At 39.8% G+C, this 26,301-nt stretch overlaps 2 protein-coding genes across 6 annotated transcripts; one reads left to right on the top strand and one right to left on the bottom strand.

The window, feature by feature from the left end:
• The first annotated feature begins 123 nt into the window (after window positions 1–123).
• LOC111213043 lies at window positions 124–26,301 on the top strand. Of its 5 annotated transcripts, none has more exons than XM_048765482.1 (7): window positions 124–261; window positions 348–386; window positions 453–1,069; window positions 1,165–1,299; window positions 1,666–1,825; window positions 1,920–2,051; window positions 11,873–13,533. In XM_048765482.1, exon 7 carries the CDS (start codon window positions 11,876–11,878, stop codon window positions 13,322–13,324), a length of 1,449 nt encoding a protein of 482 aa, XP_048621439.1. In that variant the 5' UTR covers window positions 124–261; window positions 348–386; window positions 453–1,069; window positions 1,165–1,299; window positions 1,666–1,825; window positions 1,920–2,051; window positions 11,873–11,875; the 3' UTR covers window positions 13,325–13,533. The 5 variants fall into 5 exon arrangements, 2 of the variants coding, with proteins under 2 accessions (XP_048621439.1, XP_048621438.1); XR_007327318.1 differs by lacking the exons at window positions 1,165–1,299; window positions 11,873–13,533 and adding exons at window positions 25,467–25,781; window positions 25,852–26,301 and having other exon boundaries at window positions 126–261; XM_048765481.1 differs by lacking the exon at window positions 1,165–1,299 and having other exon boundaries at window positions 11,873–13,485.
• Window positions 2,444–3,291, bottom strand: LOC106429461. Its single transcript, XM_013870206.3, has one exon. The coding sequence runs from the start codon at window positions 2,977–2,979 to the stop codon at window positions 2,626–2,628; it is 354 nt and encodes a 117-aa protein (XP_013725660.1). The 5' UTR covers window positions 2,980–3,291; the 3' UTR covers window positions 2,444–2,625.

Here is a 26,301-nt window from a genome sequence, read left to right as displayed (position 1 = left end):
AAGAACTGTACTGCAGATGAACATTACTTGGCAACATTCTTTAGTGTGAGGATATGCTTCTTACACCCTATTTTCTGCAGTATATCAAGCCTCTTGATGAGGAAACGATCTTGTTTATTTGGTGGATCTTCTTTTCAGAAAATTGATCCCATGGGGATCTCGAACTGGTCAGTGACGTATGTTGATTGGTCTAAACGAAGGCGGCATCCAAAGACTTACAGAGCACATGAGATTTCATTAGAGTTTATGAATAGTGTCTCGGTATGTTTTGATAACGCAGAGTCTCTTGAAAAATGGTCACATGTAGTAGCATCTTATTCTACTTTTGTCGTTTCTCGCTTGTGCAGTCCGAGGAAATGAGTGTGCACGTCACAAGTTTGGGAGAGGTATGCTCTTGCGACTTTCTCTCTGTCTCTCTCTCTTTATTTATACTTTTACTCGTGGTTTTGAAGCATGGAGAGCTGCATTGGCCTTGTACATGGAACGGGATTACACGGCCTTGTTATCTGTTTGCAAGGAAGTTTCATCCTGATGCTCTCGACACATTGGTCAACCTCTTCCAAAACTACACAAGCACGGTTGTCTGAGATAGGATTCTTGAGCCGCAAGTCTTTGACCTAATTATGTTCCAGATGTTGATTTTTTAGACACTGTAAATTTTCTATTTATAAGAAAATGAAATAATTCTTGGTCTTGTAAGTTGTGTTTCTTGATGAAACTGAGAGCACAATTATCCCTGTCTCTCGGACAGGTTTCTTAGGGTAATTATGATTTAAAGAAAAAGAAAAAATGTAAATAAGGCAAGAAACGTATCTTAATTAAGCGGTGGAAGAGCCGTCGCTTAGAGTACACGTGTAGTTAAAAAAAAAAACAAAGTCTTTCGATTCTTCCCCTCTTCCTCTCTTCCGCTCGTTCGTCTCTATCTCTTCCTCTCTATCGCTTCGTCTCTGTCTCTCTGATCGGACCTCCGTTTGGATCTCTGTTCCAAGTCAAAACCAGAGAACTCTTGTTGAGAGTTGCTATCGTCTCTCGATCTTCTCCAACCGCTTTGATTGTTTTTCTTCTTCTGGTAAACTCATTTTCTCTCTTCGCCATTGACGGCGAGCTCCACGATGATGCATGTTCGTGTTCTCTTATGTTTCATTTGTGAATCATTTTCTCTAGATCATATAATTTCTGAAGAAATCTTCAATTTTCTATGTATGGAAGCCATCAGAGAGATATCAAAGCATCAAACTTTTGTTCATCGTTCAATTTTGTTCAATTTTCGATCTCATGGAAGCCATTAGAGAGATAAAGGTCAACACTTTATTCATTGTTCCATGTTTTTTCATGTGTGTGTATGATATCAAAGCATCAAACTTTTGTTTGTTTAGTAGTAGTTAGACGGTGTGGTTAAAACGTAGCTAAAGTATTGTGTGATACTAAAGGATTAAGCTTTTGTTTGTTTCGTTGTTGGATGATGTGGTTAGTTGCTGAACTATCACTTGTCAAACGAGTATTAGATCATGAATGTTTTGTTTATTGGTAATACTATGAGAGTTGTAGATTGTATAAACTTGTAATTTGTGTTGCTGTGTTTGGCTTTTAAATAGAGTGAGTGAGAAGGGAATGAACATGGACTCATCAGTTTTGGCTCTTGTGCTGTTTTCATCAATGTTTCAGGGCAATATAGGGATGCAGATTCTGGTTTTGGTTCTTTGTAAGCAAAGGAAATGTTGGAGCATTTAGAGAGTGTTCTAGCTAATGAGCATGTTGCTGTCAAAAGCGGCCACTACACTTGATGAAACCCTTTGATTTCGAAACAACCAGAGTCTTTTGCAAGGTTTTGTTCTTTTATGATCTCAGTTTTAGTTCTATTTTGCTCTGTTTCTGCAAGAAAATAAAATGGTGATGTGAAGCTTTGTTTATCTTTGCAGGATGTTGAAGTACTGATGCATGTAAAGACGAGAGCATTTGATCATTATAAGGGATGGAGCTTGTACTTTGCAGATGATCCAATCCATAGAGATGGTCGCTGATGTGCGGCAGTTCCAAACTATTGAAGCACGGTCAGTCTCATCTCTTTTGTTCTCTTTGATGTAAATAATGAGACATGTGTGTGATTGTTCAGTTGCTAGTTGTGTAAAGCAGTGTCTAGGATAGCTTAAAGAACGGGAAAATCAGTAGGTTGATGGTTTGGTTAGTTGACTTGTTGAGTCCAGTGTTTATCTTCTCATCACAATGTTTCATAATTTTGTTTTTTTAAGATAGCTTAAGTTTATCTTCTCATCACAATGTTTATCTTCTCATCAAAATGTTTCATAATATTTTTTTAAGAACTCTTAATTAAAAAACTCCCATTGGAGCACAAAATTTAAGGGTCTCTTAACTAAAGTTCTTAACTACCAAATATTACTAAAAAACTCATTAAGAGCCCCAAATGAGTTTGTAGGGTTAATGATGCTCTGAGAGCCGGTTACACGCAACTAGAGAAATAATTTTTGGTTTAAAAAGTTAAATTTTGCGATTTTCCCCTGGGTCTATCAATAAGCCTTGGAATCTTAATATGGGTTCTTGTTACTTTTTTTTCTTCTGCCAACACGTTATTTATTTAACTCGGCCTATTCATTCCTGCCTATCTAGCTAGCATTTCTCAGGGTACAAACATCCCGAAGAGAAAACCATTTTGTAAGTTAATCTAGACAAATATCTCTTGCAGCGAATATGTTTCCAACTCCGCAGCTTCAGCTTCGCTGGAAACACAGAGTGTTTTGGCTCTTGGACGGAGATGGATGGCTTGGGGAAGCCGAGGCTGAGCATCGCAGGAGGAGGACTGATCGGAGGAATGATCTCCCCGGGCTGAGTATTAATGGGAGTCCCTGGCTGCATCTCCCACTTGAACGGAACACCCTCCGACGACCTACGCTGATAGTAGTATCCTATCGATAAGTTTCTAGATATTGACGATGATCCTCTCTTGCGTGTATCGTTTTCCATATTTAGGACCAATGATGCTTGGGATAAAGTCACCAAGAACACAATGTATAATAAAACCTTTTACTTTGTTTTATTAATCTTTCTTAACTTTCTTTTCTAATGTTTTAGAGATCATCCTTACATTGTATCTCTATATATAAGTAATAGAAAACCTTAGCTTTATCCTATTACAACATGATCTAGGAAATCTTAGACTTATCCTAAACCTATTAGTATTTGTTATCCAACTTACTTTAGGATAACTTGTTGTCTAAGCAATGAAGCTTATCCAACATTCACCCCCTTAAGCTTCATGTTCTTTTGAGCTAGATCTTGTACACAGATCTTCTCTCTCATCTCTCTGAATAGTGTCTTCGCCAATGCTTTAGTAAGTACGTCCGCGAGTTGTTCCTTGCCAGGGACGTGTTCTACATCAAGTTGATCACTCTCAATGCATTCACGTATGAAATGAAATCTCTTGTGGATGTGCTTGCTTCTTCGATGAAACACTGGGTTCCTAGTTAGTGCAATAGCTGACTTATTGTCGATTCTGATCAATGTCTTCTCATCTTTTCTTCCTGTGATCTCAACCAACAATTCTTGAAGCCAGATGGCTTGCTTAGCAGCTTCTGTAGCGGCGACAAACTCTGATTCACAAGAGGAGAGAGCAACTATCTCTTGCTTTTGTGAACACCCGGTTATAGGTGTATCTCCAAAGCAAAATAAGTGGCCAGTGGTACTCTTACCATCGTCTATGTCAGTATTATGACTACTGTCGCTATAGCCGACAAGTTTCTTAGTTCCTCCTTTCTTATATACCAAGCCGAAACCAAGAGTGCCTCGTAAATATGTCAAAACTTGTTTAAGGGCATTACCGTGTGACTCTCGCGGAGAGTGCATATATCGGCTTAGTAGACCAACCGAGGAGGCTAGGTCAGGTCTTGTGTGGAGGAGATACCGAAGACAGCCAATCCTTCATCTGTAGACAGTTGCGTCTATCTCTGGTTCTTCTGTTGATTTGGATAGCTTGAGACCGAACTCCATAGGTATTAGTGTCGGGTTGCAAGTATTCAAGCCTGCTTCCTCCACTATACGCTTTGCATACGCTTCCTGTTTGATCTCAATTCCTGATGGCACTTGTCTTACTTCAATGCCGAGATAGTAACTTAACTTTCCAAGATCAGACATCTCAAATTGCTTTGACATTGATACCTTGAACTCCATGATCGCTGAGAGCTTGTTGCCGGTGATGAAAAGGTCGTCTACATATATAGCTACGATCAGAAGTGACTCTTCGTCTTGCTTACGATAAACGGAACTTTCCTTTGAGCACTTGTTGAACTTCAACCTTCTTAAAATCTGATCAAGCTTAGTGTTCCAACATCTCGGAGCTTGTCTTAACCCGTATAAAGCCTTTGATAATTTGAAAACTTTATGTTCTTCTCCCTTCTTTTCAAATCCTTTGGGTTGAGATACATAGACATCTTCATTTAGTTCTCCGTGTAGAAACGCAGTTTTGACGTCCATATGGTGAATCTCCCATTGGTTTGCAGCAGCTAACGCGGTTAAGAGTCTGATAGTCTCAAGCCGTGCTACTGGAGCGAATGCTTCTTCGAAGTCAATACCTAGTTCTTGAACATAACCTTTTGCGACAAGCCTAGATTTGAACTTGTTGATTGAACCATCTGCGTTTCTCTTTATCTTGAACACCCACCTGAGTCCAATGACTTTCACACCTGGTGGCTTTTCAACCAGTATCCACGTTTCGTTTTTGTTTATAGAATTGATCTCATCTGAACAAGCATCTTTCCATCGCTTGTCTTTACTTGCTTCTTTGTAGTTGATCGGTTCGTCGTTAAGAATGAGAAGTAACATCTCACATTCCATATCTGCAATCATGACGTAGTCTTTAAGGTGAGTGGGCTGTCTAGTTTCTCGGGTTGATCGTCTTGGTCCTTGTGTAGTGTCATGCTCTTCGGCATGTTCTGTTTCGGCATGCTCTGTTTGTTCTTCGGCATGTTCAGTTGTTGCTTCAGTTTGAGTACTGCTAGCTTGTTGATTACTGATGGTGAACGGACCGTAGCCTTCATCATTAGTAAGTCCCCATGATAGATTAAACATACCAGAACCTCTGTCTTCAACCTGTTTCGCTCCCTTCCAATTCCAACACTCATTCTCGCTGAAAATCACATCTCTGCTTACAATTATCCTTCTTGAGCTTGGATTATAAAGCCGGTAAGCTTTAGATCCAGGTTCTATGCCGAGGTGGACAAGAGATTGTGATCGATCATCAAGCTTCTTTAGGTGGACCGAGTCAACTTTTGCGTGTGCAACGCAACCAAAAACCCTTATATGACCAACATTCGGTTTTCTTCCTTTCAGGCTCTCGTATGGAGTTTGATCCTTTAAGGCTCGTGTAGGCACTCTGTTGATCAAGTACGTTGCGTGTCTGACGGCTTCGCCCCACATATAATTGGGTACACCTTTGGCTTTCAACATACTCCGCGTCATCTCCATCAAGGTGCGGTTTCTTCTCTCGACAACGCCGTTTTGTTGCGGTGTGTAAGGGGCTGTGAGATGGCGCCTTATGCCATTGCTGCTACAGAACTCTTGAAACCTTGCTGAAGTGAACTCACCCCCCTTATCTGTTCTCAGGGTTCCAATCTTCTTGTTGACTTCTTTCTCGACAAATATCTTGAATGATTTGAACTTTTCATAAGCCTCTCCTTTATCTTTTAAGAATATGGACCACATATACCTTGTGCAGTCGTCTATAATCACAAATATGAACCTGTTGTTTGCGAGCGTAGCTGGCGATATAGGTCCACATAAGTCTGCGTGAAGAAGTCCAAGTGCTTGTGATGATCTAAAAGATGTTGCTTGAGGGAAGGATAATCTAGTTTGTTTTCCAACTAGACAAGAATCGCAGAGCTGATTGTCTCCTTTTATCTCTGGTAAGCCAACTACCATCTCTTTCGTAGACATAGCTTTCATGGTCTGGAAACTGATGTGTCCAACTCTCGCATGCCATCTCCATGGAACTTCTTCAATCTTTGCGTGTAGACAAGTAGGTTTACCAATCTTAAGAGATATCTTATACAATCGGTTTGAACCTCTCTGAACTTTTGCAAGTAACCTTCCACTGTTATCTTTCATGGTAAGATGATCACCTCTCAGTCTTATATCGCAGCCCTGCTCAGTAGCTTGACCTAAGCTTATTATGTTACTCTTAAGCTCAGGAAGATAGTAGATATCTGGAAGAAGTTTCTGTTCCCCTGTCTTTGCTTCGAACATAATAGAACCTTTGCCTTCAATGTTGATGTAGGAACCATCTCCAAATCTAACTTTTCCTTTTATCTTCTCGTTGAGCTCAGAGAAAAAAGATCTTTCACCGGTCATATGATTACTGGCACCATTGTCTAAGTACCAGAAACCTTCTTCATGCCTTTCACGAGAAGTAATCTTCTCTTCATTGAGAAAGACAATCTCATGCATAAGCAGCGTGATATCAGCTTTCTCCGTCTCTACAACATTCAACTCTTGATCATCCTGTTTCTTTTCAGGACATACAGAAGCAAAGTGACCTTTATTCTTGCAGTTGTAGCAAACAATCTGAGAGTAATCTCGTTTTTCTTTGTTTCTCTCCTGCGAGTTGTTTCTACCACGGCCCCTTCCTCTGCCTCCACGACCACGACTCTGATTCTGACCTCTCCCTCGTCCTCTCGTATCATTAGAACTTGAGAGCAACAGATTCCCTTGAGGATCTTGAGATTCTTGAGCTTCTTTAAGTTTTACTCGTTCCTCAAAAGCCTTGAGTCTACCAATGACATCTTCGTATGAAACTGTATTCAAATCTAGCAGTTGCTCAAGCGACGCTGTTATGTGAATATATTTCAATGGTAAGCTATCAAGAAACTTCTTTACTACTTTAGATTCCTCGATACTTTGTCCTAAGGTAGCTGCTTTAGAAGTAAGCTCAGTTATCTTGGTGGAGAAGGCATCAATAGTATTCGAGTCGTTCATCCTAAGCCGATCAAATTCATTCAACAGAGTTTGTAGACGAGCTGTTCTTACACGTTCAGCTCCAAGATTTCTGGTTTTAATAGCTTCCCAGATATCTTTTGGTGAGTCATCTTCTCCTGTTTGTAAGACCAGACTTTCAGGTAGAGATTGAAATAACAAAGCTATTGCGACATCCTTCTTCTCTTCCACTACAAGAAAACAGCAAGGATTCTGAGGGAAAAAATCGTCGGAATATCGTTATTCCGACGACATACCGACGAAACAAGTCGTCGGAAATAATTCCTCGGAATTTCTTCTTTCCTCGGAAATTCCTCGGAATTTTCCGACGGAATTCTGAGGAAATAAACTTCCGAGGAAATTCCGAGGATCACTAGTTTGTCGGAAAGGTCCTCGGAATATACCGAGGGAGAACTTCGTCGGGATACTTCCTCGGACGTTCATCGATCGATGCGTTTTTAGGCATATATACATCGATCGATAGGAATATACCGAGGGACATATTCCTCTGAATATTCCGAGGAATGTGTCCCTCGGTATATTCCGAGGAAAGGTTTCCCTCGGTATATTCCGAATGTTTTTTTATAAACAGATCGATCGATGGATTTATGTCCAAAAACGCATCGATCGATCGAGTAAAACATATAATTAATTTCCTCGGAATGTAAAAAATATTAATTTAAAAAAAAAAAAAATTCTGAAATTTAAATTCGAAAATATGAAATTAAAATTAAAATTGAAATCATATTAATTAATATTCAAAGTTTCACAAATAAAAATAAAACATTCCGAGTTTTTGGAAAAAAAAAAAACTACGGGTCTGGCACGTCCGGGAAGACCTCGTTCGGGTACATCCTCTGCATCATCTCCATCATTTGCTGGTTTAGCCTCCTCTGTGCCTCATAGCCCGCCTGTTGAGCCGCCATCTGGGTCTCCAACAAAGATATACGATCATCTTTGTCCTTCAACTGAGCCGTAAGCACTTCTGGATCAACAAAGGGCGGTGGTGCAGAAGAAGGAGGAACCGACCGGGTGCGACGACCCAAACCGACCAAACGTCCCTTCTTCTTTGGAACCGACTGAATAGAAAATAGCCAAATTTACAAATTTAAACCAAGAAATAAATGAATTGAACTTTTAAAAAAAAAGAACTTACGGATTCAACGATTTCGTTGATTCGAAACCGGGACAAGTTGGTCGAAGCCGTCGAAGCGTCATCCTCGGTTTGAAGCTGAGACAATGTCTACCACCTGAGTTTGGACCAGGTCGACCACGTCCCTCACAAGACCGTCATCAATCTGGCCGGTCTTCTTGTTGGTATACGCCCTCCTCATTAGGGCGAGATCATCAACCGGCTCGCCATCATTTTCTTCCGCCTTGAAAAAAAACATAAATTAAAGAAACATTAGAAATTAGAAGAAATGCACAATAAATTAAAATTCTGAAACTCAAATAATTGAAGAAAAAACGGTTGAACTTACCATGCGATCTCCCAGAGTGGCAATAGATTGAGCACCCAAGTTATGCTTGTAGATGCCCTTCCCTTTACGGTCGCTCCTGCGGTTGGTGGAGTTGGTGGAAGAAGTTTCTTTCGTCTCTTCTTTATCCCAATGCGCACACAACTCCTTCCAGACCGTGTCGTTCATCGACTTTGGGACCTTTTAATAAAAAAAAAGAAAATAGTTTAATAAATTAAAAAATAGTTTAATAAATTAAAAAATTGTTTAATAAATTAAATCGAACCTTATTGATTTCCCACTTCTTCTTCCACTCGTGGATCTGCTTCCCATAGTTGTCCATTACTTTATGGACGAAGTGGTGATAGATAAAGAGCGTCTCATCGGAATTCCAGTTGAACTCTTGCTGAAAAAAAAACACAATTAGTAGAAAAATTATATTAAAGATTAAAAATATAAGTAAGAAATTAGAATACTTACCGCAAACTGACGAAACCACAGAACCTGCTTCTCGGTAGGGAAGTGAGTGAAAGTCGGATGTCCACTGTCGAGGGCCGAGTACATCATACGGTTGATCCATGCGCTGATCCCGTTCCCGGATCGGTTGAACCTAATAAAAAGAATAAACGGTTAATAATGAATCCAAATTTAAAGAAAAAAATGTTTAATTACCATGTTTGACCCCGTCCATGTGGATACGGAGTGAGATACGGAAGATGGTCACGACCGGGCTGTTGAACCAACTCCGCAACACGCATCACTCCCGGAGGACCCGGAGGAACAGGAGCGGATGCAGCAGCGGGAGCGAGAGGAGCAGGAGCGGGTGCAGCAGAGGGAGATGTATGGTTGGAGCTGTGGGGCGAAGGGGAATCCTGAAAATGGCTGGAATCCCGAGACTGGCTCCCCGTACCACCACGACTACGACGCTGTCGAGGCCGGGTCTGATCATCATGAGACCTGTAAATTAAAAAAAATATATTTAATAAATAGAGAAATATATAAATTAATTTTGTTTTAAAAAAAATCCCAAATAATATAGTCACAAAAAAGATTTATATATATTAAAAATATTTAATAAATATATAAAAATAGTTCTAATAAACAAAAAATAGTTTTAATAAATAAAAATAGTTTAATAATTAAAAAAAATAGTTTTAATAATATATATATATTAAAAATATTTTTAAATCCCAAATAATAGTTTTTAATCACAAAAAAAGTTTTATAGATATTTAAAATGTTTTGTAAAATCCAAAAAATCGAATTTGTATACCAAATTTTTTTTGTAAAATCCAAAAAATCGAATTTATATAGAAAAATCGATTTGTAAAATACAAAAATCGATTTTATATACAAAAATCGATTTTATAAATACAAAAAAATAAAAAAATAATAAAAAAATTCTACATCAATTCAACAAAACAAATTATTCAACCAAATCATAATTCTAAACCTATTATACAACCAAATCACAATCCTAACCAATCACCCTAACAAAAATCTATCAAAACTACACAAAAACCTAACAAATAGAACCTAAGAGAGTGGGATAGGGTCCTTACATGATTTGTGTAAGAGAAGGGGGAGATCGCCGGAGATATCGTCGGATTTCAGGGGGAAATCGCCGGAAAGGAGAGAGGAGTCGCGCAGAGGAAGAAGAGAGAAATGGGGAAGAAGAAGCGGCTCGTGGTTATAAAACCTAGGGTCCGACGGATATTATCCGTCAGAATTCCGTCGGAATTCTAATTTCAATTTTCGCGAAATATTTGCCTGGTAAAATGAAAATATTCCGAGGAAATTCCGACGGATAGTAAAATATCCGTCGGAATTTCCTCGGAATATTCCGAGGAAATACCGAGGAACTAGTGTTTGGGGTTTCAAAACATCAATTTTTTTGCCGTATTTCATTTCTTATACAATTGTAATGCATACCATTGAGGATTCTTTGTATAGATGAGCATAAACCATGAAATAACAAATTTCAAAACTAATTGAAAGTATTCCCTTTACCGTTCATTAAAAGGTATAAGTGTTTCTCTTATGTTGTGGGATTTCGTTCATACAATCGGAAAAGTGTTAATTATACGGTAAGGAACAAATATTTGACTTCATAATGAACGTAAGACACTTAATAAGGGTTATATAGGTGTTATTCAAACCGCAAAACGTTGTTTTCGGTTTAAAAACCATATTTCCTCGGAATTTCCTCGGATTATTCCGAGGGAACTCCGAGGAAACCCTCTTCTTCCTCGGAATTTCCTCGGAATATTCCGAGGAAATTCCGAGGAACTAGTGTTTGGGGTTTCAATACGTCAATTTTTTTTATAAACGGATCGATCGATGTATATATATCCAAAAACGCATCGATCGATCACTAAGATGGACCGGACCGTAAGAATGTGATCGATCGATGAGATTATCCCATCGATCGATCGAGAATCTCAAGTGTTCCTCGGAATGTCCTCGAAAATCTTGTAAGTTTTTTTATAAACGGATCGATCGATGGATATATGTCCAAAAACGCATCGATCGATCACTAAGATGCACCGGACCGTAAGAATGTGATCGATCGATGAATTATCCCATCGATCGATCGAGAATCTCAAGTGTTCCTCGGAATGTCCTCGGAAAATCTTGTAAGTTTTTTTATAAACGGATCGATCGATGGATATATGTCCAAAAACGCATCGATCGATCACTAAGATGCACCGGACCGTAAGAATGTGATCGATCGATGAGATTATCCCATCGATCGATCGAGAATCTCAAATGTTCCTCGGAATGTCCTCGGAAAATCTTGTAAGTTTTTTTATAAACGGATCGATCGATGGATATATGTCCAAAAACGGATCGATCGATCACTAAGATGGACCAAAGCGTAAGAATGTGATCGATCGATCCGTATTTGTTCAAAAACGCATCGATCGATGCGTGTGCGGGAAACAGAATTATAAGGCAAAACCCGACCTTTTTTGGATCTAAACCTCAGAACTCTCATCCCCTCCGATTTCCCCTATAATTCGCCCCCCCCCCTTTCTCTCTCTATAATCATCCGATTTGAACAATTTTGGGCTCTATTCCCCTTGATTTTTCGAGCTCTACCTGATTCCTACACTCGTTTTCACCCTAAGACAGGTATACTCCGCGAATCTCCACATTCTGAAATCGTGTTCTTGAGCAATATTTGGGTTTTGTGAATTTCTTATTTCCTTGTTGATTCCTTGATCAAATATGCATGAAACAGATGTTTAAACATGGAATAGAACACAATTGTCTGTGATCAACGAGTTTGGAACACAATTGAGATGATTTAGGGATTGAGAATTTTTTTCAATTTCGTTTTTTTTATCACAACTCGATTTCGCCTTTCATTTTCATGTTGCTTTGAGTTCTTAATTGATTATAACCATGTTGAGAGCAATGATTCTATTTTGTAGAGAATGAAGCGCACGAAAACATCAGCAAAGAAGAACACACAAGAAGAGGGTTCGTCTCAGCGAGAGACGCAAAGGCCAAAGAAGTGGGATAAGTCTGATACCACCCACTACAACAACATGAAGAAGGTAGCCGTTCCGGCTACACAACTAGCATGTCCTGAGACGATGACAATATTGGGAATCAAAGCAGACATTGAAGGGCTATTCCAGAACATGGGTCTAGGCCAACTATGCAACCTCAAGGAACCCACTTATCCGGAGTTGGTACGCCAGTTCATAGCATCCGCATACGTCAGCCGTCCCGATGATAGCCATCAGGAAGGTTTTCTGGCATTCGTAGTGCAGAAAGTATACTATGAGGTATCTTTCACAGACCTCTGCGGACTATTTGGATTGAGTGCGGGGGAGAGGACATCTGGTCTTTATTGGACTTCAGAGCTGTTGAACTTCTGGGAAACGATTGGCACAGGGGTTTATAGATCTTCTCAGGCAAAGGAGTCACTTATCCGGAGCCCAGTACTGAGATATGCGACACGCCTCATTGGCTCATTGCTATACGGGACAACCACAGCCGCATCAGTCACGCAATGGGAGTTGTGCCTCCTGTACCAAGGTGTGAGGCATTTGCTACCGGCATTTGGAAACTCTACATTCCCACCTGCTACTGCCTTCAACATGGGAGCGGTGCTGGCCGCAAACTTAGCAGGATACAAGGGGAAAGTAACCAAATCCAAGAGCAATGCATGTGGATTTGGTGCAGTGATTACTCGGATCCTTAGACATGTGGGTGTAGACTGCCAGAACCAGCAGGTAGCACTGGACAGATCGAACAACATTGCTTGGAACTACCTGGATGTCATTTCTCTAGTAAGTAAGGAGTTCATAGCTGGTCCCCACTCGAGGATCGATCGGGATGGTCCTTACGTCTACGTATTCCAGGACCGAGCGAAGAAAACACTCTACTGCCACCTGCCTCAGATCGGCCTGACTGCTCTACTTTCAGAGGCTGCAGTTGAGTTCCTACCCCCTGCTACCGCACTAGTAGACAAGCCATCCTTCTTCACGCCAAAATATCAGACCAAAGGCAAGGCCGTGGTTGATGAAGAAGGAGAAGATGAGGCTGCACAAGCCATTCCAGATGATTCACAACCCCATCAGCTACTCCCATCAGACTCCAGCCAGTACAAGCTGCAAGAGCTTCCACCGAACGCCACTTCGCGCCAGCAACAACATTGGAGAGATCAGAGCATAAAGACAAACAACGACATGCTACACAAGATCTGGGCTGCCATTTCACGTATCAGGCCGTGTCGTTGCCAAAAGGATGATGTAGTTCATCGGGACAACTCTCCATCCAGCTCTGGTTCGGGTTCGAGTGGTACACACAGGGTAAGAAAGAGGTCCAAGAGACCCAACGATGCAGGAACATCTGGAGCAGGAGACGAGGAGTAGGAGCTATCACCGGCCAGTATTGCCATTTGATTTCCGACCGCGCTATTTTATTTTCTTTTTATTCTAACGTTTTATGGTCTTATTTTCTGTTAATTTTGAACTTAGTTTTTTTTTTCTTAATTATGAGTTCGTATTTCTTTTACATGGTTTCTTCGTTTTATTTGGTTGTGTTTTGAGTAGTTTTTAATTCGTATTCAGCTTTGCCTTGCTAGATAAACCAAATAACTAATATCCGAGGAAAGAGGTTATATCAAGTGTTCCTCAGAATTTCCTCGGTATTTCTTAAAAAAAAAAAAAAAATCAATGGTAGTCTGTTTCCGAGTCATCATCACCAGATGAATCTGAATTTGGATCTTGGTGAAACTCTCCAATCACTGGTTCATCCTCTACGTGAACGACGGCTTCCTCTCCAAAGTCGGTTAAATCGACTACAAGGCCAACTCCAGCTAAATCTTCTGCTGCACTTAAGTTGCCGGATGTGCTTGGTTGTAGTGGGTCTTCCAGCTCAGAACTTCCCTGAACTCGGCCTCTCGGGTTGAGTCTTGTAACAGTAACCCATGGATCATCTCTGTTCCTTACCCGGGGGTACTTGATATAACAAACCTGTAACATTTAAAAAAATTATAAATTAATACACATGATGATGAATCATTCTGAATAATTAACATTTAAATACCTGATCGGCCTGAGAAGCAAGAATGAAAGGATCATAATATTGCAGCTTTCGCCTCGAATTTACTGATGTAACACCAAATGCATCTGTTCTCACACCTCGATCTGGAGTGTTGTCGTGCCAATCACAATAGAAAACAGTACAGCGCAATCCAACCATGCCCAAATACTTGATTTCCAAAATCTCATGTATGTGTCCGTAGTATACATCATCTCCTGATGCAGAACAAACGCCAGCATCATAAGTCGTACTCGAACGTCTCCTCTTCTGAGTTGTGAATGCATATCCTCGAGTACAAAATCTCGGATATGACTTCACAACAAAGTTTGGTCCAACGACCATCTCACGTATCCAATCGTCAAATGTTTCACCTCTGGCCAAACCAGCAGACACCTATTAATAGCACATATATATATGTTATATCAATAAATGTGAATTAGTATAAATATGTGATAAAATATATTTTAATTTGTTTAAAGCACTCACATAAGTAAACATCCATCCAGTAAATTCTCTCTGCTTCATTTCTTCTAGTTCGTCCTCTGTGGCGTATCTATACTCGAACCGCTTTTCTGCCATGAAAATCCTGTATATGATGACAATAATGTAATTAATTAAGATTTAAATTTCAACTTGTTAAAATAAAAATTTGTAAGCTCATTTATTTACCTCTCATATTGAAGAACGTCTTCGCAGTTGGTGAGCAAATATGTTTGCAAATGACTGCGCTCCTGCTCAGTAAGTCGACGGTCCTTTGGTTTTCCGCTAAGTCGTCCAACGTCTGTGAAAATGTCTGGAACCGTAACATGATATGTTGCCCGTTCGCCTCTATCATCATGCCGAGCAGGTCTTCTGTTTTTGGTCTGAACTTCTGCTGGAAAGTAGTACTCGGCAAAGTTTGAAGTTTCTTCATTGATCATCTGTGCGACTATAGAACCTTCCACCCTACTTAAATTTTTCACCATCTTTTTCAAATGGAACATATACCGCTCATACAGATACATCCATCTATACTGCACAGGACCACCAAGTTCCAATTCTCTTGCCAGGTGAATAACAAGATGCTCCATAACATCAAAAAATGAGGGAGGAAATATCTTCTCAAGGTTGCACTGAATCACGGCTATGTTAGTCTTCAAATTTTCAATACCTTCAAGAGTCACTGATCTCGTGCATAAATCGCGGAAGAAACCACTTATCCCTGCAATTGCTTCATGAACATTTCGTGGTAATAGTTCCTTGAAGGCGAACGGAAGGAGGCGCTGCATCATTACATGGCAATCGTGGCTTTTCAAGCCAGTAAACTTTCCTTCCTTTCTGTCGATACAGTTACGCAAATTTGATGCGTAACCGTCTGGAAATTCCACATCGTTTGAAATCCAATCAAAGAACGCATCTTTTCCCTCTGCATCAAGTCGGTATATGGGAAAAGGAGCCCTACCATTCTCATCAACATGAAGTTCTGAACGAGCACATATATCGACTAAATCCAGTCTTGACTTCAAATTATCCTTTGTTTTACCTTGAACATTAAGGATCGTGTTCATGAGATTGTCAAAAAAGTTCTTCTCAATATGCATGACATCTAAATTATGCCTTAGCAGATGATCCTCCCAGTATGGCAGATCCCAGAAAATACTTTTTTTGTGCCAGTTATGTAGTTCTCCAACAGCATCTACCGGAAAACGCTCATGTCCACCGACGTCTGGCGTCCTTTCTGCACCAAAATCTCTTAGTTGTATCTTCAAATCTTTCCCACAAATTTCCGGAGGTGGACTGTCAAACACCCTCTTGTTCTTCGTAAACAAATTCCTACTCCTACGATATGGATGATCAGGTGGTAGGAATCTCCTGTGACAGTCAAACCAACACGTTTTCCTTCCGTGTTTTAGTTGGAAAGCATCAGTGTTATCTTGACAATATGGACATGATAGCCTTCCATGCGTTGTCCATCCAGACAACATACCATATGCTGGAAAATCACTTATTGTCCACATTAGTACTGCCCGCATTTGAAAGTTTTCTTTACACGAAACATCGTATGTTTCAGCACCTTGAGCCCATAGTTGTTGCAACTCATATATTAGTGGCTGAAGAAACACATCAAGTGATCTCTTAGGATGCTCTGGTCCGGGAACGAGAATCGAGAGAAACAAAAACTCTCGTCGCAAGCACAAGTTTGGGGGTAGGTTGTATGGTGTAAGAATGACGGGCCATAGAGAATACTGTCTTCCACTCTTGCCAAACGGACTGAAACCATCAGTACATAATCCAAGGTAGACATTTCTTCTCTCATACGCAAAGTCGGGATACTTTGATTGGAAATGCTTCCACGCTTTTGCATCTGAAGGATGTCTGATCTCACCATCTGTTGAGTGCTCCGCATGCCATCTCATTGGTTGCGCTGTGCGTTCAGACAGATACAACCTCTGCAACCTTTCCGTCAAAGGTAAATACCACATCCTTTTATATGGCACTGGAACTCTTCCACTCGTATCTTTATAACGAGGCTTTCCACAAAATTTGCATGTAACCCGCTGTTCATCCGCCCTCCAATAAATCATGCAGTTGTCGCTGCATACATCTATTACCTGATACGATAAACCAAGACCAGCTACGAGTTTCTGAACCTCGTAGTATGAACCAGGAGCTACATTATCCTCGGGTAGAATACCTTTTACAAAATCAGCAATCGCATCCACACAGTCTTCAGCCAAATTATAATCTGTTTTAATGCCCATCAATCTTGTAGCAGATGATAAAGCTGAATGACCATCTCTGCAACCTTCGTACAATGGTTGCTTTCCAGCATCCAACATATCATAAAATCTCCTAGCTTCTGCATTGGGTAAATCTTCCCCTCTAAAATGATCATTTACCATCTGCTCAGTACCTACACCATAATCTACATCCGTTCTAATTGGTTCTTCTAATCTAACCGCTGGCTGAGGTTCGCTAGTACTACCATGTTCATAATCAGTTTCCCCATGATGATACCAAATTTTGTAACTTCGTGTAAACCCACTCAAATATAGATGAGTCCAAACATCCCACTCTTTAATAACCTTTCTATTTTTACAATTAGAGCAAGGACATCTTAACATACCTGTTTTTTCTTCCGGTTGTCGGTGAACTAACCCCATGAATTCGGTTATACCTCGTTGGTATTCTTCCGTAAGCAATCTCGTGTTCGGATCCAAATGAGGTCGATCGATCCAAGAACGAAAATAATTTGAAGAAGACATATTTTTTATGAATCAAATTCGTGTGTAAATAGAGTAAGAGGGAGGATGAAGATATGGAGTGAATGAAGAGGAAGAGGAGTGCTTGTATTTATAGTTTAAATCCTGCCGACAGACCGAGGAAATTCCGACGGAAAAGGCTAGTTCGTCGGAATTTCCTCGGAATTTTGTAAAATCCCCTAACGGCTCTCCAACGGCTATAATATTTCCTCGGAATTCATCGGTTTTTTCCGAGGAACCCATTTTCCCTCGGAATTTCCTCGGAATATTCTGACGGATAGATATTTCCTCGGAATTCCGTCAGTATATTCCGAGGAAATTCTGAGGAAACCCAATTTTGTGCTTCCTCGGAATTTCCTCGGAAATTCCTCGGGATATTCCGAGGACTTCATTTTCCGTCGGAATGTCCGTCAGAATACCGCTGTTTTCTTGTAGTGTTCATCTTCGGTTCCAGGATCGATAGATTCCCAAACTTTATGAACACGCAAGAGCACCTTCATTCTCTTTGCCCATACCGTGTAGTTAGTTGAGTTCAGCATTGGGCAGACAGTTGTGTTCGAAATTCCTTCTTTCCGACCTACTCCCTTCGTCTCTATCAATGCTTTCGAATCTGCCATGGCTTCCTCGTATTAAGCTTGCAATAACACAAAAGAAACCTAGAGGCTCTGATACCAAATAAAGTCACCAAGAACACAATGTATAATAAAACCTTTTGCTTTGTTTTATTAATCTTTCTTAACTTTCTTTTCTAATGTTGTAGAGATCATCCTTACATTGTATCTCTATATATAAGTAATAGAAAACCTTAGCTTTATCCTATTACAACATGATCTAGGAAATCTTAGACTTATCCTAAACCTATTAGTATTTGTTATCCAACTTACTTTAGGATAACTTGTTGTCTAAGCAATGAATCTTATCCAACATGGGATGTGTGAGTTATATAATGTTCTTGATTCAGTTTATATGGTTCTTAGTTTGATGTGTTCGTCTGAAGAAAAAGAGAAGATGGAACGTAAGAATTTTATGAATGATTTGATGTGTAATGTTATGTGTTTTATATATGAATTGATAATGGATGTTGCAAGTATATAACTGATGGTTTTTGACTTTATTGTAATATACAATAAATACTATTGCTTAATACTTCAATGACTCGATTGCTTTTGGACGGTAAAAGTACCAAATATTATACTTTACCATCATGGTTCATGTATCCTACTTCTTTAATCTCCTCTTCTTCATTTTTTCTTGAAATGTTACTTTGAATTGAATATTTATTTTCTTGTGATGTTTGAAAAACATCATCAGAATGGTTGTAATCAACTATTGGTTGCACTCTTAATGGTATACTAGATTTTGATCTGTGCATCTGCGCGGGTGTATTTTTAAAAAAATATGATACTATTTATTTTTTATGTCACTATTTAGGGTTGGACAAAAAACTCGAATACAAAGAACCGAACCGATCCCAATCTGAATAAGTAGTACCAAATCCGAACCGAAATTGATTAAATATCTGAATTATTCAAAATTTTGGTATTTGAAGAACTGAAACCTAATCCGATCCGAACCGAAGTATTTTGGGTATCCAAAATAGATTTATATACTTATATATATTAATTATTTTTAGATTTAATATATATAAAAACATCCAGAATATATATGATACTTTTAAGTTTGTTTAAATACTTGAAAATATATACAAATAATCAAACGTAAATATTTAAAATAGTTAAAATATACTCAAAACTCGAAAAATATTTAAATAATTATGAATTCTCTATCCAAATATTTAAACCAAACCAATTTATATGTTAAGTTAGGTACTCTGACATATGGTATACAAATTTATATGTAATATATTCTATTGTTTATAGATTTTTTAAAAATTAAAGCATATAATAAATTTTAATTTTTTAAAAATAATTTAAATTGGTTATCCAAATCCGAACCAAATCCGAACCAAACTGAAGCGAACACGAATTCCCAAACAGACTCGAAAACGAACCCGAACGCCCACCCCTAATCACTAATATATATATCCTATCATACTCTGTTTTTTGATTCTTCCATTGTACAATAATTTATAGCATAAGGCGACAAAAGCGATCTGAAGAAATTTGCTCTTGTGATGGGGCCGCCGCCACCTCAGGCGGAGGGTGAGAAGAGAAAGGATACGGGAGGGGGAAGCGATGGAGAAGCGATGGCGATTGGTAGTATTGATGCTGGTATGGGGGCTGTCGGAGGGTTTGACGGAAAGGAGTTAGGGTTTTCGAAGGGGTCCGGTGTAGGGGTCTCGAAGGAGATCGATCTGGTCTCTCATGAGGTGGATTCCAGCGTAGGTCTTGGGGTTTGTTTGGCTCAGGCGGAATGTACAGTGTTGATTGCAGAACCAGAAAAGGAGAGCTTTGCGAAGAAGATCTCATACTCAAATGCTGTCTGTGATGATTTGGATGAAGCGGTAAAGCCGGTGTTTGTGGTTAAAGACGGGATTGCGGATGTCTCTATTCCTGAGGATTTGATGGAGGATGTCGACCCTCTGTGGAAGTGCTTTGTAGTGGGTTATTTCATGAATGATGCTCCTCACATAGGCATTATTCACTCTACTGTGAATAGGATTTGGGCCTCTCCGGGAAAGGGATCAAAAATTGATGTCCAATTCATTGGAAAGAGAACTGTTTTGTTTAGAGTGGAGGATGCACAGGTGCGAAGCCGTATTATAAAGAGGAAGTTTTGGCATGTCTCAGAAGTTCCTCTAGTGTTAAATGAGTGGACGCCGGAGTCAGCTAAAGCGCCACCAGATCTATCAGCCATGCCTCAATGGGTTGATCTGGAAAATGTTCCCGGTTATCTCTACTCAAAGAAGGGTCTGACTTTCCTATCTCGCACAGCAGGGAAGTTTGTGAAGCTGCACCCGACTACAGAGCGTTGTGTCAGATTAGATGTAGCACGAGTTCTGGTTGAAGTTGACTTAAGGAAGCCTTTGCCACAGAAGATTTGTTTTAAAGGGAAGGATGGGAATGAAGTTACTGTTGGTGTTAAATTCCCTTGGCTCCCTCCTTGTTGCAAAGTCTGCTCTAAATGGGGTCATAACGAGAAGGATTGCCATGTTGAACGTGAGGTGGTGATTCTTAAGAAGCCGCAGGCAGAGGAGCAACATATCACAGTCACGGAAGGTGCAAAGGAGGTTATCTCTGGTTCGAGTAGAGCAGTTGTTACGGAGCTGCTCACTGAGCTGGAGAACTTATCAGTAAAGGCTACTTTGGATGGTGATGTGAGTAACACATGGAAGGATCTGAGGCTGTTTCTGAATAATCTCAGCTCGAGTACTGAATCAGAGAAATGGGTTACTTTGGGGGACCAAGATCATCGTCAAACATCTCCACCTAGAGAGAAGCAGGCGCCGGTAGAGGTTACCTCACCAAATAGCTTTGAGTTATTACAATATATCAGAGAGGAGGGTGAAATTGATGAGGATGAAGAGCTGCTGGGAGAGGAAGCCCCAAAACTACAAAATGAAGAAGGTGTTGATGTATTGGATGAGGGTACCAATGGAGATGACAAAGTGGGCCGTCAGAAGACGGGACAGGGAGCAGGACAAAGAGGTAAAGGGAGATGGCGTGCATTGTTTGCGAATTCACGAGGTTTGGTTAATGCAGTGGTTAATAGCCAAAGTAAGAAGGTTTCCTCTCGTAGGAACAAATGACGTCAATCTTTGCTTGGAACATGCGTGGGTTCAATCAACCGCGCAAACAAAATGCTGTCCGATTTTGGGTGAAGGAAGCAAAGTTACGATTAGGATGTTTGGTGGAAACAAGCGTTCAAGAAGAGAGTTTTCAGCAGGTCTTCTCGGATACTTTTCCGGGATGGCATTATTTACACAACTATAGCCATCACAGGCTAGGTAGGATTTGGGTTTGTTGGTCTGATGATGTTGAGATTGTGCCAGTCATGGTCAATGCTCAGATGATAAAGTTGCAGGAAAAGTTAAAGAGGCTAAAGCAGCCTATGAGGAGCTATGTGAGAAGCAAAATAACGCTTTGCAAAATCCTCTTACATCGAACTTCGAGGAGGCTTCAGATGCTTGGGAAAACTGGCATCATTTATCTGGCATTGAAGAACAACTCTTCTACCAAAAGTCAAGAGTGAAATGGTTGGGTCTTGGAGACAGGAACATAAATTTTTACATGAAGACTTGCCAAACTCGAAACTCTAGAAACACCATTCGAAGGTTGGTCGCTTCAGATGGAAGAGTTCTCACTGAGTTGACAGACATCAAAGTGGAAGCGGTTGCATACTATGAAGGGTTTCTCCAGGGCCAAGGACGCACGGAGGAGGAGGTGGTCTCGGAGGAGACATTGCGGGAACTGCTTGATTATCGCTGTAATGGCAATGATGCAGCTACTCTTGTTCGACCGGTTCATGCTGAGGAAGTACGTGAGGCTTTATTTTCTATGCCTGCAAACAAGGCTCCAGGGCCTGATGGGTACCCGATAGAGTTCTATAAAGCGGCTTGGCCAGTTGTGGGGAAGGATCTCGTCGTAGTGGTTCAGTCTTTTCTCTTGTTTGGAGTCATGCCTCGTAGCACTAATGCTACGCTCCTCTCTCTAATGCCAAAAACTACTAGTGCTGAGAGAATGAGTGAGTTCAGGCCAATAGCATGCTGTAACGTGGTTTATAAGATCATCTCTAAAATTATGGCTCATCGTCTCAAGGCCATCCTCCCTAAAGCAATCGAAGAGAACCAGTGTGCTTCTGTGAAAGGACGGTTGCTCCTCGAAAATGTTCTCTTGGCAACAGAACTGGTCAAAGACTATCACAAGCCTCAGGTCACTTCTTGCTCAGCCATCAAGTTGGACATCTCCAAAGTTTTTCTGCGTGCTATGTCCATCCCTGATCTGTTCGTTACTTGGATCATGAAATGCATAAGCACTGTGGCTTTTTCGGTATCTATTAATGGTGAATTAGAGGGCTTCTTCTCCAGCTCTAGAGGTATTCGTCAAGGATGCTCCTTGTCGCCGTATCTGTATGTCATCGTTAGCAACGTCCTCTCCAAAAAAGCGGTTGCAGATGGAGCTATAGGGTACCATCCCATGTGTCGTGGTGTTAGCCTCTCGCATCTAAGTTTCGCGGACGACATTGTAGTTTTCACAGATGGTTCCTCGAGTTCACTTACAGGAACACTTGATCTATTTTGCCACTTTGCTCAGATGTCGGGGATTCGTATCAATGTGGCTAAATCAACTGTTTTTGCAGCGGGGAGGGGAAAGCAGGCACTAGAAGCTGCGGCAGCAACCAGGAGTCTTCCTGTCTCAGCACTACCCATTAAGTATCTTGGATTGCCTCTCACAACAAAAACAATGTCTCGAGGTGATTATGAGCCATTGCTGGCAAAGATTCGTGCCAGATTCCTCAGCTGGAAAAGTAAAGCTCTAGCTTTTGCTGGAAGGTTACAGTTGATCAATTCAGTTATCGCGAGCATGACGAATTTTTGGTGTTTTGGCTTTTAGTCTTCCTCAAGGTTGCATTGATGAAATTGAGAGTATGTATTCTGTTTTTCCTTGGAGTGGGTTTCCAAATATAACTTCAAAAGCTAAAGTGGCTTGGAGTGAGGTTTGCAAGCCTAAAGCAGAGGGAGGTCTAGGAGTTCGGAGAATACATGATGTCTCGGTGGTTTTTGATTTGAAACTTGTTTGGCGGTTGTTCACTAGCTCAGACTCGCTTTGGGTAAAGTGGGTAAAGCAAATCATACTGAGAGGTGAGTCTTTTTGGGACGCTAAAGCGGGAGGAGTGGGTTCATGGCTCTAGAAGAAGCTGTTACAGCTGAGACCTTTAGCTAAACAATTTCTTCGCTTTGAAGTTCACAGTGGTAACGCAGTGGGGCTTTGGACTGATCTTTGGCATCCTATGGGTCGCTTGATTGAGGTCATTGGCGAGAGAGGAACCCATAAACTGGGAATTGTAAGGAATACGAAGATTGTTGAGGTACTAGTAGACCAACAATGGAGGTTTCGGCAGACAAGAGATAGAAGCATTGAACAAGTCCTTACTCGTGTGAAGGAGTTCCCAGTGACTCTAGTGCAAACTGTCGATGATATAGTGACATGGAAAAGCGGCGAAGAGGAGTTCAAGAAGTCTTTCTCTGCTTTCAACACTTGGAACATGATCCGTGCGCGATACGACATAGTGTCGTGGTCTAAGCTAATCTGGTTTAAGCAAGGTGTGTCTCGATATGCTTTTATCACATGGTTGGCTATCAAAGATAGGCTCTCTACAGGGACTAGAATGAGAGATTGGGGGATTGTGCAAGGCTGGTTTCTTTGTGGCGAGCCAGAGGAGTCACGCGATCACTTGTTCTTTGCTTGTCCTTATACATATGGAATCTGGCTGCAGGTCATTGGTTCTTTGCTACGTCCTGCTCCTTCACTGGACTGGGCAGAAGATTCTGGCTCGAATACTGAGTGTAGCACACGACAGACATGTATCTATCCTACTGCGATTAGCTCTGCAAGTTACAATTTATTACGTATGGCGAAAGAGAAATGAAAGGCGACACTCACAGCGAAGTAGACCGGCGACTCAACTTGCGAAAATCATTGAGAAGACAATCAGGCAGAGGTTACTATCTACTAGATACTATGAGAAGAAAGGACTGGAGGGTTTGATGCAGAGGTGGTTTTTGGTCCATATTGGATAAAGATAGGTTTCATACGATAAACAATTCTTAGGCTCTCATTATAAATAACTATAATTTGCCCTATGATGATCAATAAATTTAACATTTCATCAAAAATATATATATATATATATATATATATATATATATATATATATATATATATCCTATATGTGTCATCATAGGTTACAAAAATATGTGTTATCATATAATTAATCGTATTTTATACGTACCATCAAATAAGTAATCTTATAATTAATAATATTGTATACGTACAATCATATAAATAAGAGAAATATCCTAAGATAGCAATAAAAAAGTTTTTGTCACAAATATAGACTCTAAGGATCAAAATGACCAAAATGTTTCATTAAAGAGGTAAATCATTTATACCCCTAGGGTTTAGAGTTAAGGGGTGGGGATTTGGGATTGATGTTTAAAATTTTATAAAATAAAAAATAAATATTAAAAATTTGAAAATAAAAATTTTAAAAATAGTTTCAAAAAGTATTTTTTAATTACAAAAATAAAATTTGAAAAATAAAAAAATCAAAAAAAATCAAAAAAACAAATTTATAAAAAAGTTCGAATTTGAAAACATATAATCTAAAACTATAAATTTTTTATTTTATTTTTTTATTTTTATTTTATATATCTAGGGTATTAGAGTCCTTTTACCTATTAAATGAAACATTTTTGTCATTTTCCTCCTTGTGCTCTATTTTTGTGACCAAAACTTGAAAATGGTCTATTTAGGAGAATTGCTCTATAAATAATTATATATATATCTATTTTATATTTCAATGTGAAATATAAAAACCATAATTTAAGTTGCTGTTTGACATTGGGTTTTGTATTGTATTTTTCTTATATATATTGAAAACATAAGCTCATTATTTTTTAATATAATGTAATGTACTTCTAATTTTTTTAATAGTATAAGAGCATGATTATTGGGAGGTTCTTAAGGTGAGGTTCTTATCGGAATATAAGAACCCGTCTCTTAACTTTTAACTAAAAAAACTAAGAACCGGCTCTTAAATAATAGCATAATATATCCGGCGTTAAAAAAATGTAAATAAATAAATAAATAAATAAAAGCTTTGAAGGTAATCAATAAACAAAACTTATCAAAATCTATGTTAACTTTTTTTTTTGTAACTTGGCTTTCAAATTTAAAACAAAAGGAAATGTAAAAATATTACAAGTCTAAAGAGACTAAGGTTTGAATTGGGCTCGACCCAGTGTTTTTAAGAGAAACACATAGCTTAGAGCATCCGCAACGCTAGGTTGGTAGGAGTCCTTAGCAATGTTTTTTAAGAGAACAAATATTATAATATTCGTTTTTTAGGTTTCTGTGCTCCATAAACCTCTTGCATAAGGACTGATTCATGCATAAGTTCGTTACTGTTCGCGGGTTCCACTACGCGTGGCGGCCCGCGATTGGTCATTTTTTTTTTCGGACGAAAAAAAAGAAAAAATAATAAAATATTCCAAAAGTTGTTTCTTGGTTATCGAGCCGTCGGTTCTGGGTTGCGGTGCTTGTAGTTGATGAGAGTATAGGAGTTGAGAGGAGGCCCAATTAATGAAAGTGGCCCAGGCCTGGTAGATGTGTTTGGGATCATCATCGTCTTCATCGATGCAATTGAACTGGTTGATGTTGAAAATCAAGAGTTTACGAACCACAATTGCATCATCGCCGAACATGCACGCGGATTTAAAGACCTAAAGCTCTGAATCCGGTTCCTGATTTGTTTGTCAATAACTTCGATCAAGGAGTCCGTTGTTCTGAAGATGTGTTGATGGTGCCTCTTATTACGCTCATTCCAAAGCCAATATACGGTTGCTTGGATTGCCATTAGAGTAAGTCGACGCAAATCTTTGTTTCCCCTTAGCTGAATCATATGATTCAAGTTTTGTTCCCATCCCGCAGGTGATTGGAATTGACAGCGAAGAGTGATCGTCCTCCACACAGTTTCACTATAGCAGCACTGGAAGAAGAGATGGTCACGACTTTCTGGTTGAGAGTTACAAAGGAGACAGATAGGGTTTACTCCAGGAAGACCCCAACGAAGTAACCTGTCTTTAGTAGGACAACAATCAAGAACCACAAGCCACATAAGGAAGCTGTGTCGGGGAATTCCCATAGGGCACCAGACAACTGCCGACCAGAGGACCGAAGGTTTCGGACCTTGAATGTAACTGTAGATTGCTCCAGTGCTGTACTTGGTACATTTTTTTCCATCTATTATCTATGTTAACTTTGATACGAAGCACACGTTAGTGACTTTGATGTTGGACGGTTTCATACGCGCATGTGAGGGATTATATATTAGACCAAACTTTACGTCCTCTTTAACTATCATTTAGCTAAGTCATCAGA

Source organism: Brassica napus, chromosome C8, assembly GCF_020379485.1.
Source record: "Brassica napus cultivar Da-Ae chromosome C8, Da-Ae, whole genome shotgun sequence".
Classification (NCBI taxonomy): domain Eukaryota; kingdom Viridiplantae; phylum Streptophyta; class Magnoliopsida; order Brassicales; family Brassicaceae; genus Brassica; species Brassica napus.
This window is presented reverse-complemented; position numbering and strand designations above follow the sequence as displayed.